The 13,580-nt window shown below is 31.4% G+C and overlaps 2 protein-coding genes and 1 pseudogene across 3 annotated transcripts; 2 read left to right on the top strand and 1 right to left on the bottom strand.

The window, feature by feature from the left end:
* The first annotated feature begins 8,998 nt into the window (after nucleotides 1-8,998).
* On the top strand, nucleotides 8,999-9,070 carry GGTG_20224 (annotated as a pseudogene). The gene has a single exon. The product of its transcript is annotated as a tRNA-OTHER (tRNA).
* Nucleotides 9,071-9,478: 408 nt separating this feature from the next.
* On the top strand, nucleotides 9,479-9,920 carry GGTG_11355 (hypothetical protein; the record flags this gene model as incomplete). The annotated part of the gene is made up of 3 exons (XM_009229241.1): nucleotides 9,479-9,487; nucleotides 9,598-9,607; nucleotides 9,724-9,920. The coding sequence occupies 3 exons, from the start codon at nucleotides 9,479-9,481 to the stop codon at nucleotides 9,918-9,920; spliced, it is 216 nt and encodes a 71-aa protein (XP_009227505.1).
* Nucleotides 9,921-12,416: 2,496 nt separating this feature from the next.
* On the bottom strand, nucleotides 12,417-12,858 carry GGTG_11354 (hypothetical protein; the record flags this gene model as incomplete). The annotated part of the gene is made up of 2 exons (XM_009229240.1): nucleotides 12,417-12,670; nucleotides 12,750-12,858. Coding segments are annotated over 2 exons (363 nt in total), but the record flags the coding sequence as incomplete, so codon positions are not given.
* Nucleotides 12,859-13,580: the final 722 nt, after the last annotated feature.

Below are 13,580 nucleotides of genomic sequence, written 5' to 3'. Positions count from 1 at the left end.
GGGGGGGGCGGTATTGGGAAATGCGTAAAAGCGGATTGTAAGCGGGTAATTGCCGGTTTAACCGCTTTGCAACAAACCGGTTATTAAAATTAAAGCGTAATTAATGGTTTGCTTGCGGGCGTTGCGTATTTTAACAATAATTTCGTTTTTTATAATGCAAAAGTGGTTAAATATGTAATTACAATGGTTGCAAAACCGCGTTTCGAACGCGTTTGTTACGGTTTTAATTTATTTTTTTACGATTTTAAATATTAATTTAATGTTACCGGGGGGTACAAAAAGCTTTAATATTTCGATTAATTGGTTTTTTAAATTTGCAATGCGGGTACGCGTTGGAAAAGGATTGGGGGCGTTGGTTATGGTGGTATTGTTGCTGGCTTTAAAACGGTTGGTAACCGTTCCGCCGCTTTCGGGGTTGCTAGCGCTGCTAGCAACCGCGCCGGAAGCGCGCTCGCGCGCGGACATACGTTCGGTAGCGAACCGGAAGCGAAAAGTTTGAATTTAATGTTAAATTTGCTGTATTTAATAGCGTTTTCCCGTCGCGAGGTCGGGGAGGCAAAAGCGGTTTTTAAGTTTTTTGTTTTTATTAATTTATTAGCTAAATTATTTGCGTACTTACGTATTTTATTACAAATATATTTACTTATTTATTTAATTAAATTTATACTAATTTACTTTATTATTTATCCAAATAACTTAATGTAACTTGCTAAGTCATTTAAGTAAGTCATTAGTAAGTTATAGTAAGTTAAAGTTACCGCCATGACTTTTTTAGTAAGTTAAAGTCATGGTAATGACTTGACTTACTGACTTAATTCCCAACCCTGGTTAACCTGCATTGCTATAAACTTTTAACATAAAAGTAAAAAGTTTTAAGCTTTAAGTTGTAAATTTACAAGCTTTAAAAAAACCTTATGTTTAAAAAAGTTAACGGCTTTATTAAGCCATTAGCAAGCATATTTTTAATGTTTACATACTTTATTGTAATTGTGCTAGCGGTAACCTTTTTTTTTACAATATAAAACTTTAACAACGTATATTTAGTTCGAAAATATAGGGTAAGGTTATGTACATTGCTAATAAAGTTTGTGTTATTACCAAAAATAACTATAAAACTTTTTACAAAGCATTATAACTTTGTAAATAAATACTTTAACCATTTTACCTTCCAAAAGGTTTTTGCTAAGCCGTTAGTTTTTATTTTAACAATGCTATAAGTTATAATGCTAGCTTTTTTACATTTCCAATTAATAAAACTTTTGGTTAGGGTAAAAATAAACCCATTAATCGATTTTAAGGTATTTTTATCCTTAGCAAAATCACTATCGCTAAAATTAGTTAATGTTAATAAATTTTTTTTGCTATTTTGGCTTTTACAAAGTTTATTAACATTAACCCTTTTAATTTACCATATTAGATGGTTAGGTTTTAAGTGCTACCTAAATATTTTAATAGGTTTTTTGCGGCGTTAATGTAGGTATTAGTAAGCTTTGTTAAGTGGCGTAAAATCCATTAAACAGCGAAACCGATATCCGGGCGGGTTAATAATATTAATTATATAACGGTCCTTATAATCCTTTGTAAAAATTTAATTTTAATTAAGGTTACAAAGGATTTGTTAATATTATTTAGCATACCCGGTTGTAAAAAAATACTAATAATTCGAAAATTTTGCAAGCTAATAGTAGCAAGCATTTTTTCGATATATTGGTTTTGGTAAATGCAAAAAAGCCGTTTAAGCCTATCCCTTTCGATTTAAACATTTAAAAAATAACTTGCAAGCCCGCGGTTTTTTAACGCATACATTTCAGGTAAGCTTTATTTAAAAGTGCTAATATACTTAATATTAAACCCGATAATTAAACAATCGGTTACAAAAGTAATTATAAAATGCTTTAATTTAGCATTAAAATAAACCGCTGGATTAAAAATAAAAGCAAAAAATCCTTTGTCGTTAAAAGGTTTTTTTTTTTAGCTTATTTTGCCATTTACGAAGCTTTTGTTTCAAACCGTACAGTGCTTTTTGTAACAAAATTACTTAATTTTTAATAAGGTTATAACCGAATTGCTTAGCTACCTTTTTTATTTTAACTAATGCAAAAGCTACACATTTACTAAACCTTTTTAAAATAGTAAGGTAAATTTTTACGTTAAAATTATTGTTTAAAAACGCTTTAATAAAATCGATTTGTTCGACCCTTTAATTTTTTACTGCAGCAAAAGTTAAAAGTATGCGTTACGTAAACGGTATATTAATAAAAGCAAAGGTTTTTACAAAGTCCAAGCCTTTTATTTGCATAAAACCTTTAGCAACCAATTTAGCTTTGTACTTTATAAAGGTGTTATTTTTATCCTTTTTAAGCTTAAAAACCGGCTAACAAGTAATTAATCTTTTTTTTTTAAATACGTTAGCTTTAAATAAAAATTTAAAAGTTTTTGCACGTAAAAGCTGCTCGAATTTTGCATTTAAAGTAACTAACTAGTTTTTGCTATAAGGGCTTTTTAAGGCTTTTTTATAAAAATTTGGCTCGTTACCTTTAATAAGCTTTTTTTTTATAGCTTGCTTTGCCTTATAGCAAATGTATCAAACGTACTAATTAATATCCATTTAATTTGGATTTAAAGGTTGCTTTTTTAAATCCATAAGCATTTTATTCATTGGGGATACCGGTATTTTAAGCGTTGGTGGCGCTACAATGTTATTAAAGCCTTTTGGCGGCTTTACAGTAACTTGTACAAGCTTTGGAAGCTTATTTTGCAAGGTAAGTATCGGAGCTTTTAAAGGTTCCGTAAGCTGTAAAACTAGCAAAAAATCGTGTTCCATTTCGCTTTTAAAATTATTGGGAACGCTATTAATTAGCAAATTAACGTTATTTTTAATAAATTGTACCAATAATACCCCTTTAAAAAAAATTCCCTTTTTGGAACTAGATTTTTTATTGGTATTCTTTTTAGTAATTTAATTATAAAGGTTTTATATATAACTTTACGTGCAAGTGCATATACAAATACAATGGTTTTATTTAAAGCTTTTAAAAGTTTAACGAATTTTATTTTAATTGCTAGCTTTTTCGATTTAGCTTTTTGTTTTATAGGAATTACAGCTTCCGCTTGGGTATTTATAATTTTATAATGGCTAACGTTAAGCTTATAAAAAAGTCCGGGTTTTATTTCGTTGTAAAACTTTTAATACGGGTTTAGCTTTTTATTAATAACCGCCGTAACGTTTATTAATTTAACTATAGCTAGTAAAATATAACATTAAAATAAAACGGTAAGCTTGCCGCATTAATTATAGCTTTTAATTTATCCAGGATTACCTTTATTGTACGTTTAAATAGCCCATTTTGGCCGTAATTGTAAGGGTTTAACGTATTAAATGCTATGCTTTTGCGTTTAAGCCATTGCTTTAGCGCCGTATTAATTTTTGTACCCTTATCGAAAAACAATTTGTTAAAGTACCGCCCGTAATTAGCTTTTAACCTTTTAAAAAAGGATTTTATAGCAGCGTACATTATATAGCCATGTGTGCTAAGCAATTAAAAAGTCCATTTATACTTTAATTTACGATTTACAAGCATAAAAATTACGGGTTTTTTATTGTATGGTATAAGGGATAAAGTAATTATATCCTTTTTTATTAAATTTAAAACGTTATTCGGTAAAGGTAACGGGCTTTTTTTGGTTTTTTACACCGTTATGGCTTTAGCGCATATTACGCATTGCAACCTTTTAATTTCATTAAAATTAAAAAAACCGGTAGTAATTTTAGCAATTTTTTTTTTAGCAAAGCTAAGCTAATGTGCTTTAATCTGCGGTGCTAAAGCAGCGCTTTTAAAGCTAAATCTTTACCATACCCTTTTATTATATCCCTTTTTATATTTACCCAGCCGTTAGTTAACTTTTGGAAGCTTTTTGGGGTTATATTAATAAAAGGGGCCGCTCGTACCTTACTTACAGGAAAAGGCTTAAGCAACGGATCTTTTGCTTGGAAAGCCCCCCTTTTTAGTAAAGTAATGTCCTTTGGAATAAGCTTTTTAATGAACTTGTTTAATGGTTTGCCGAGCTTACGGGGCTTAATTACACGGGAATTTTTAAGGCTTTTTGCATTAAATTTAAGCTTTTTACCCTTTTTACGGGGCTTTTAACTATTTAAATCCATATTTTTTTTTAAAATCGGAATTATAACGTTAATATTTTTCCGGGTTTTTAAAAGGAATATTAAGTAAATTGACCGTTAGCTTCGGGGTTATTTTAGTTGCGGCTTAATTAATATTGTGGTCGTAATAAAAATAACGGATATTAAGCAATTTATGCCCCTTTACGCTAAGGAAACCCCCATTTTTAATAGGATTTAAAACGCCCCAGCATTTGCAATTCGAATTATATAAGCTTTGTTTAATAAAAACGCCGTTTAAAAAATAATATCGGAAACCGTTAATAATATTAATATCGAATTCGGGAATAAATAATACCTTTTTTAGCGTTATTTATTCGGAATTATTAGCGTTATTTAAGCGTTTTACAATAAGCTAAACAATGCTAACGCTTTTAAGAATTATAAAGCCGCTATTTGTTTTTATTATTATATTATTGCGTTTGATAAATGTAATAAGGTACGTTTTAAAGTTAAAAATGTAATTAATGCTATTTGTATCGTATAGTACAAAAGGGTTTAACGTTTTAGCTTTTTTTTTAGCATATTTATAATTTGCGCACTTTTTAGCCAGTAAATTTTAAATAATTAATTTTTCAGTATTAAATTCGCTAATAGCGGAATTTTTATTAAAGTTATTTAAATAATTCGTATCCATAATACCGCTAATAGCGTTACCTTTTAATGCAGGCTTTAAAAAACGTTGTAATTTAAAAATATAAATGCCGTCCCGTTTTTATTAATGGATTTATTACTATTTTTACTTTTTTACCGGATTTATTAAATTTAAAAAAAGCTTTAAACCCTTTTTGCTTTTTTTTAAGCTTTTGGTTTTTTTTCCCGTTAGCGTGTTACGACCAACAACCACCCTCACCCAGGAAGGAAGGGTGGCACGGCACGAAACCACCGTGAGGGGTAGGGGTTACGTAACCACCTGGGATCAGTGGATCAGGGAAGCAGGAAAGGTGAGCCACTGATCCGAAGGAGGCTCAGGGAGGCTTACGGAGTCGGCCTGGCGAGCCAACTAATCCACGACCTTAAGGGGAGGACAAGGGAGTAAGCATCAGGGTATAAAAGGAAGGGTTTTTTACCGTCCCAAATAGTTCTTAATAAATGCACCGGCATTAGTCAAACTTTAGTTAGCTTCCAAGTAACCTTTGGAGCAAGCATTCAAACCGCACCCAAGTTACCTTGTAAATCCCTTCAATTTGTTAAGTTACGTGCTACTGTTCGACACTCCTTTGGTGCCTTACCTTAAAAGCAGAGGCTTGATTGTAACATAGCGGCTTTTTTTCCTTTTTGCTTTTGCTTTTAGCATTAATTCTTTTAATATTTTTGCTTTTTTTTAGCTTTAGCTTTATAATTTGCAGCTTATTTGTATGCTGTAAATATTGGGTTATAAGTTTTAGTTATTAAATTAGCCATTAAATATTGTAAATTAAGGCTTTTAATTGGTAGCTTTAAAGCAATAGCGCTATAAATAATGCTTCGAAATCGTTTAGCCCAATAAGGAAAGGAACTTTCCATAGCTTTTAAATATTAATTTTTTATATTAATAGCTTTAAAAAATACGTAATTATTGCAAAATTTAATTAGCAAATCGTTAAAATAAAAATTAAACTTGTTAATATTGCTTTTAAATTTAGCGTAATTTAATAAATGGAATTTTTTGTAAAAAGCATCCCTTTAAATTTTAAATGCAAAAAATAGCTTTTTTTTAAAGCTATAAAAGCTAAGCCAGGTTTTATTTCCCAAATTACAATATGTAAAACCTTTTTGCTGCAATTATTTTTTAAAAAAAGCAATAAATTTGTTTAATTTTTTTTTAAAATTTTATTCGCCAATTCGGGGTTGTTTTTAAAACTTTTAACCCCCATTGCAATAAATTAAAATTTTAGCGTGTGTTCCATTTTGGGTAATTGCTAAACGCTTTAAGCTTAAACGTTTTAAAGAAAAAATGCACCTCACGAAATAGTTTTTTTATTATTAAATTTGTGTAAAACAAAATATTGTTTTAATTGGTAAGGGTTAGTGGAAGTGGTATTATTAAAATTGGCTTAAAAGGATTATTACCGTAATTTACTAGCGTAATTGGACCTTGCAAATTAATTAAAGGTTTTGTAACAGTAAGTGCTTTAATTGCTTAACCATTAGCTGGAATATATGTAACCTCCAAAGCTTTTGTTTGTTCCTTTTAAGCATTTTGCTTTAGCGTTGCTATTTTATTAAATAATTGTAATATTAAATCCTTTTGGTGCTTTAGCGTTGCTATTAATTATTCCAGCGCATTTTGCATGTTTGCGTTTTTTCCCCAACGTAGCCCCCGAATTGCTAGGATTATTATCCATTTTTTTTTATTTATACCTATAAGTTTGCCAATTTATAAAAGTTTATTACAAAAGTAATAAAGCCTTATATTAAAACTTAACATTTTTTGCAAATTAATTTTGGGTAACCAGCTTTTAGTTTTACCTTTAATATTAACCCTTTCGTGCATTAATAAAAACCCCGTAATGCAGCTATTTAGCGTTTTTACAAGTATTAAGCATTAACATTAATTTGGCTGGCAAGCACTTAAGCGCTATCCCGCTTCTTTAATAATCGCTTAATAAGCTTTTTAAGTACGTTACAAATTGCTTTAACCAAAATGTATTTTTTATTAAGCTATATAACAATTTGCGCAACAATACCCGGTTTAAATTAAGGTATTTTGTAATTAATATCCACTAAATAACAAATAAGTTTTAGCAATGCAAACCTTTTTTTTTAAGCTATAAAGCAACGGCTTGCAAGTTTTTACAAAAAAACTAAACATCACAAAATAATGCAAACCCTTCCTTTTGCTTGCAACGCGGGTTTTTACAAAAGAATTAAACATTACAAGGTAATGCAAACCCTTCCTTTTACTTGCAACGCGCTTGCTTATAAGCTTTTTTATAAGGGAACTGGACACTTTTATCCTTTAACAAGTTACTTATAAAGTTCCCAAACAGCATACTTATAAAGCGTTCGCTCAGCGCCTTCAAACCTTTAAAGTGCTTCCCAACAAGGTCGCACAGCGTACTTATAAAGCGCTCGCTTAACGCCTCAATTTGTGGTATTAGCGCTCCACAGCGCTTACTAACAAGCCTAAAAGGCTGCTAGCAATTAGGCTTAATTCGTAACTTACAGCGCTTTCGATCGCTGTGGTTAATTAATCAATTTGGGGGCTTACAGCGCTTTCGGTCGCTGTGCTCAATTGATTAATTGGGTCTCGATAAGCTTTCGATTGCTTAAAACCATGTTACAGTCAGGCCTTTGCTCTTAAGGTAAGGCACCAAAGGAATACTAAACAATAGCACGTAACTAAAACAATTGAAAGGATTTACAAAGTAATTTAGGTGCGGTTTAAATGCTTGCTCCAAGGGTTACTTGGAAGCTAATTTAAATTGATTAATGCCAGTGCATTTGTTAAAAACTACCTAAAACAGTAAAAAACCGTTCCTTTTTATATGTTACGACCAACAATCACCTTTACCCAGGAGGGAAGGGTGGCACGGCACGGAGACCCCGTGAAGGGTAAGGGGTTACGTAACCACCAGGGATTAATGGATCGGGGGAGCAAGAAAGGTAAGCTACCGATCCAAAGGAGGCTTAAGGAGGCTTACAAAGTCGGCTTCGTAAGCTAACTAATCCACGACCCCAAAGGAGTAAGCATTGAAGTATAAAAAAAAGAGGGTTTTTTACTGTCCTAGGTAATTTTTGATTAAGGCTTCGGCATTAGTCAAACTTTAGTTAGCTTCCAAGTAACCTTTGGAGCAAGCATTTAAACCGCACCCAGGTTACCTTGTAAATCCCCTCCATCTGTTAAGTTACGTGCTACTGTTCGATACTCCTTTGGTGCCTTACCTTAAAAGCAGAGGCCTAATTGTAATATTAAGTTACTTTTTTAATGGCCAAAGCCCGTTGGTTACGTATTACTGTTTTTCCCGCTTTTTTGTTAATCGTAAATACTATTTTTTTTATTGTTTAACCATTTTTTTTTAACAAAATGTTCGGGCAAATTTAAAAGCGCAAATTTGCTTTTTCGACCTTTCGTTGGAATAAAATTTTTTTTTTTTTCGTTTTTTTGTTTTTATGCTTTTTTATTTAAATTGCAAAATTAACGGTTTTTTTATTACAAAGCGTTTTTTGGTAACCACGTTTGTTATAAGCGGTATATTTGTTAAAAGCGTTTTTGTTGCAACATTTTAAACCCCGCTTTTAAGCATTTTCGGGTTTATAACGCTTATTACAACCGTTGTAAAACCGAATTGGAAGCGGTTAAAAAAAATTGCGGGTTTTTTTTGCCAAAATTAACCGTTTGCGTAAGCAAAAAAAATAATAACGGAAAAAGCTTTTCCGTGCTATTTGTTGTAAAATTAATAGCGTGGAAAAATTGGAACGGGTAAAATAGGAAAAAGCTATTCGTTACGTTACTTTAGCAAAAACCAAACCTTTTTTTTTACCCAATTTTTTAGCGGCTTTTTTGGTTAAATAGCGTTAAAGGTTAACTTTAATTTTAATTTGCTTTCCTTTTTTTAACCGGGCAAATTGTAATTTTTAATAACTTTTTCCGGTTGTATAACGCAATGGTAGCGCGTTTGCTTTTGTAGTGAAAGGTTCCGGGTTTAATTTCCGGTGCAACCGTTGTTATTCATTTTTTCCGCTTTGGTTAGCGGTAAAAATTGGTAATGTTTTTTTTTTGCTTGGTTTCGTTAATCCTTTTTGTTAATTTTTAGCTTAGTAAGGGTTTAATGCTAACCTTAATTTGCTTGCCATTTTTTAATTTGGTAAGTTGTAATTTCTTTAATAATTTTTTTTGGTTATATAGCGCAATGGTAACGCGCTTGCTTTTATAACAAAAGGTTTTGGGTTTAACTCCTGGTGCAACCTTTGCAAAGGACGTTTTTTAAAAAACCGTTTTTTGCAACCTTTTTTTTGCTTAAATTTGCCAGCTTATTTTCTGGATATGCTATTAGTTTTTTTCCCTTTGCTTTTTAGGTTTTTTTTAAATTTAAAGCGTTTTACAAGCTTTCTTTTGGTATTTTATTGTTACCTTTTTTTAAGCAATATTTCTGCAAAGCCTTTTGGCAATTCCCAAAATTTGTTGCGTTTTTTTATATATTGTGCTTATTTTTTTAGCTTTTTTATTTAACAAAGTATTGCTGTTTGCGGTAATGCGTCCTTTTATTTATAATGGCTTTAACTTTTTATTTTTGGTTAGGGTTAATTTCCATTAATTTGGTATTTATAAAGCCCGAAAGCGTTAATTTTAGCAAAAAAACGTAAAAAACCGGGTAAATGCGCATGGTTAGTAATAGTTAAAATTTATAATTAACTGGAAAAATAATACGAATAACCCGAAAAGGTCCTTATTTTTTTATCCAATTTATTGCTTGGCCTTTTTATTTTAATGTTAGCGCGTAAAAAGTAAGCGTTATTCCCTTTTTTAAAAGTTAATTTTTTAATTTTTATTTTGTTAATTTGTTTTGTTATTTAATAGCGCAAAGTTTTTAATTTATTTTAAAGGTTTTAATATAATTTAGTAAGCTTCGTTATTGTTAAAAGCACGCGCGAAACCGCCCGGCAGAAAGCGGGGAGCGTTAAATGCACGGGCGAAACCGCCCGGCAAAAAAAGGAGGAAAGGGGCGCTGGCAGCCAGCCGGGCACGGACCCCCCCCGAGGATATGCCGGCGAATTACCGGTATTGCGGCCAAAGCATAACGGCAAAGTTAAAAAATAAAGTAAAGCTTAAATTGTACGAAAGCGCATGGAGCGCGGAAAATTTATAAAACCAACCCCGCGTGCCCAAAAGGGCACGAAAAAAAAAAAGTTAAAAAGGAATAATTTTTATTGGAAATAATACTTTTGGTAAAAAACTTACGAAAGCTTAATAAAGGAAATACCGCATCCGGCCCGTAATTTAGTAACCACCCGCTTTTGTACCAATTAACTTTTAACATATTGTTCCTTTTCTTTTACCTTTTTTATTAAGGGAACAAGCCCGGGTAATTACCGGAAAGGATTGAATAAGCTTGTAAAAGGCATTTGCAACTTTGCACCGTTTACAATAACGCCCGACGCTACGTTAAGCACGTTGGAAAGGGCCGTTAAATTACCGGAACAAAATATTAAAAAAGCCCCGCAAATTTCCAACGATTTCGAAAACCTTTTCGTAAAAAAGCTGCAAAAAATAAATAACGCTTTAAAAGCCCAAAACAAGCGTGCCCGTTTAATTTAAAAAATTTAAAATAAAAGGTCGAAATATGCGCATAAAAGTTTAAACAAAAATAAAAAAAATACTTTTAAGCAACGGAAAAGTTTTACGTAAAATAAAATTACTTTTAAGCCGTTTATGCTTAAAAAATTTGTAATATAGCAAAATATCGCTTATTACATTAATAATTACAAATTTATTTTTAAAAATAAAAAGGAACGCTACGGTAAAAACCGTATAAAGGTTTAAATAATTTCCAGCACTTTTAATTATTGGTAACGGGCATAATGAACAAAATACAAACAAATGCATTATTTAAATACCGGGGTATTGTTTATTTAAGCCGATTTTTCGCGGTAGCTTTAAATAAAGTTAAAAAACCCCAATTTGCAAATGTAATTAGCAATTAAAAAGCTTGCGGGGAATACCGCTATTAAGCAAAAAAATTACAAATTGTTCGAAACGTTTTGGATTTGTTAAAATTTGGTAAAAAACGACCTTTTCGAATTAGCACCCAAATAAATAAAAATAACATTGCTTTTTAACCAGTTCCGCCCCGAAATCCAAAAACGGGTAATATTTAAAAGCTTTTTTTATACCATGGAAAAATTGCAAACCAAAGCTTTTAAAGCAAAAATAATATCGGAATTGCATAAAAAAATACCGGGGGATACCGGTGCTTTAATTGCTAAAAAGCCGGTTACTTGCTTTAAATGCGGATAGCTAAATTATATTGTTGCAATATGCAAAATACGAACGGATAACCCGGAAACCCCGTTGGCTTTAGCAATTACATAAAGGGCAAAAGGGAAAAGGCTTAAAGTACGGTGTTACAGGTGTAAAAAATTAAGCTATATCCGGCCGGCGTGTTTTAAAAAAAAGCAAAATATTGTTACTTAATTTGATACCGCTATTTGGCCGTTCGGGTACCGGAATTTAAAAGTACGCTTTGGCGGTTAGGACGCGTTGGAAAACCAAAGTATATTTACGGATTAACAATTGCCGGGTAAAGTTAAAAGCATTGGTTAACAATAGGAATAACTGTAAAAAGGACTTTGGGGTGGAGTTTTATGCTCGTGGATTTCCAAACGGCGTAAAATTAAGGTTTGATAATTATCGAAAAGTAATTAAATTAAAATGTTGTTATTTAGGTTTAAAAAGGAAGGAATTTTGCTAAAAAAAGGAAACGGATCCGACCTTTTTATATAAATACAAAAAAGCTTTAAATGGCCGGTGCACAAATTCCGGATTTGTATATAGCGATTTTTTAAAGCTTGTGCATGCGCTTAACAGGTAAATTCCAATACCGATTATTTTTTTTTTTAATAGCGCATGCATGGTAAAAAAAAAAAAAATTGCATTTTAAATGCGCAATAATAAATAATTTGCCAAATTGGCGATTTGGGTAATATGTAAAAGGAAAATGCTTGTTCGAATTGTTTCGCCGGATGCGTATTGTTGTTAAATAATAAACGTGGGTAAAGGTTTGGGGAATTATGTAAATTCCGGTTTTAAAGCTTCGGGATTAATAAATTTAAGGTTATGGGCGTTTAGGATTATTGTAAGTTAAATGGAAAGTTTTTATGGTGTTTGGGAATAAATGCGTTAAAAGCGAAGGTGGAAACTAACGGATAAAAAGCGGTAAGCTTTTATTTGGCCCGTTAATTGTTAATTTAATTATTTTAATTTTTTTTTTTACAACCCCGTTTTTTAAGCTAATTTAATTGGCCACGTGCGTTTCGGAATCGTTATTTGCAATTCGTGCGCTTGTTGTATTGTTATTTCCTATTTTCCTTTATTTAATTTTGTGCTTTATACCTTTTTAACAGCATTATGGACTTTCCGTTTGGCTTAAACGCTTAAAATCCGTTCGATTACGCTCCGGAAAGCGCTATTTTATTGGAAAAAGCTTAAAATTAGCAATCGGTTGCTTGGGTTGCTCCAAAGCAAAGCTTTATAGCTTACCTTTAGGCTATGCTTTTTTCCGTTAAAAAGTTTAACGAGCTTTTTTCGTTTCCGGCATTACAATTTGTATTTAAAAGTTTGCCCGCGCCCGTTTCGGCCGTTCCAATCGTTTTTATCGGTTGCAAAAGAAAGCGTACCGCTTTCCGCTATAGCCGTAATGGTTTTAATATTTGTAAGCGTGGTAAAAAAGGTGCTAATTAAGCAACGATTTGCTTTAATTGCTTTAATTCCGTGCTTTACGGCAAATTTAGCGTTAAAAAGGATGCGCTTTGGCTTTGTATTAAAAAGCTGGGCTTTAATAGCAAGCGTTGCTGGCGTTGTACTTTTGGTTATTCGTATAAGCCTATGTAAAAAGCTCCTTTTTTTCGTTTCCGGGTTTTTTGCGCTAACAATTGCTAATTTTCCGCTTGCTTATTATATTATTATAAAGTTTTTTACCGAAGCGCTTAGCGATAAGCTTTATAATGCGGTATATTATTTCCATTTTATATATTTTGTGCTTTATAAATTTGCTAACGTTATTTTTCCGATCGTAAATATTTTAAAAATGGCGCACCATTACCAAGTAGCTTTTTAAGCTCGATGTTAAATAAAGCAATTTAAATGCCAATTTTGCAATTATAATTTCGGGTTAGCAATACAAAACAAAGCGTTTGGCCGCGTTTCGTTTTTTTAAAATTGCGTTTTTCGAAGCTTTAAGCGAAAGTTTTTCCGTTTAAAATAATAATGCGAATAAAAAAAATGAAAATTATAATAGCAATAATAATTAACTTTATTTTATAACGCTTATAAAGCTTAAAGATTTCGTTGCTATGCTTGCAATTGCTGCTAAAAAGCAAAAAAAAAGGACAAAAAAGGGAAAGGAGTTTTTATTGCTAAAAGCAGGGTTGGGAATTAAGTTAGTAAGTCAAGTTATTACCATGACTTTGACTTACTAAAAAAGTTATGGCGGTAACTTTGACTTACTATAACTTACTAATGACTTACTTAAATGACTTAGCAAGTCACATTAAGTCATTTGGATAAATAATAAAGTAAATTAGTATAAATTTAATTAAATAAATAAGTAAATATATTTGTAATAAAATACGTAAGTACGCAAATAATTTAGCTAATAAATTAATAAATAAGCAAATAAATAAGCAAATAAATAAGCAAATAAATAAGCAAATAAATAAGCAAATAAATAAGCAAATAAATAAGCAAATAAATAAGCAAATA

The sequence above is a fragment of the Gaeumannomyces tritici genome (genome assembly GCF_000145635.1).
Source record: "Gaeumannomyces tritici R3-111a-1 unplaced genomic scaffold supercont2.6, whole genome shotgun sequence".
In the NCBI taxonomy this organism is placed as follows: domain Eukaryota; kingdom Fungi; phylum Ascomycota; class Sordariomycetes; order Magnaporthales; family Magnaporthaceae; genus Gaeumannomyces; species Gaeumannomyces tritici.
Note: the sequence above shows the minus strand (reverse complement) of the source record. Positions and strands in the feature narration are given on the sequence as shown.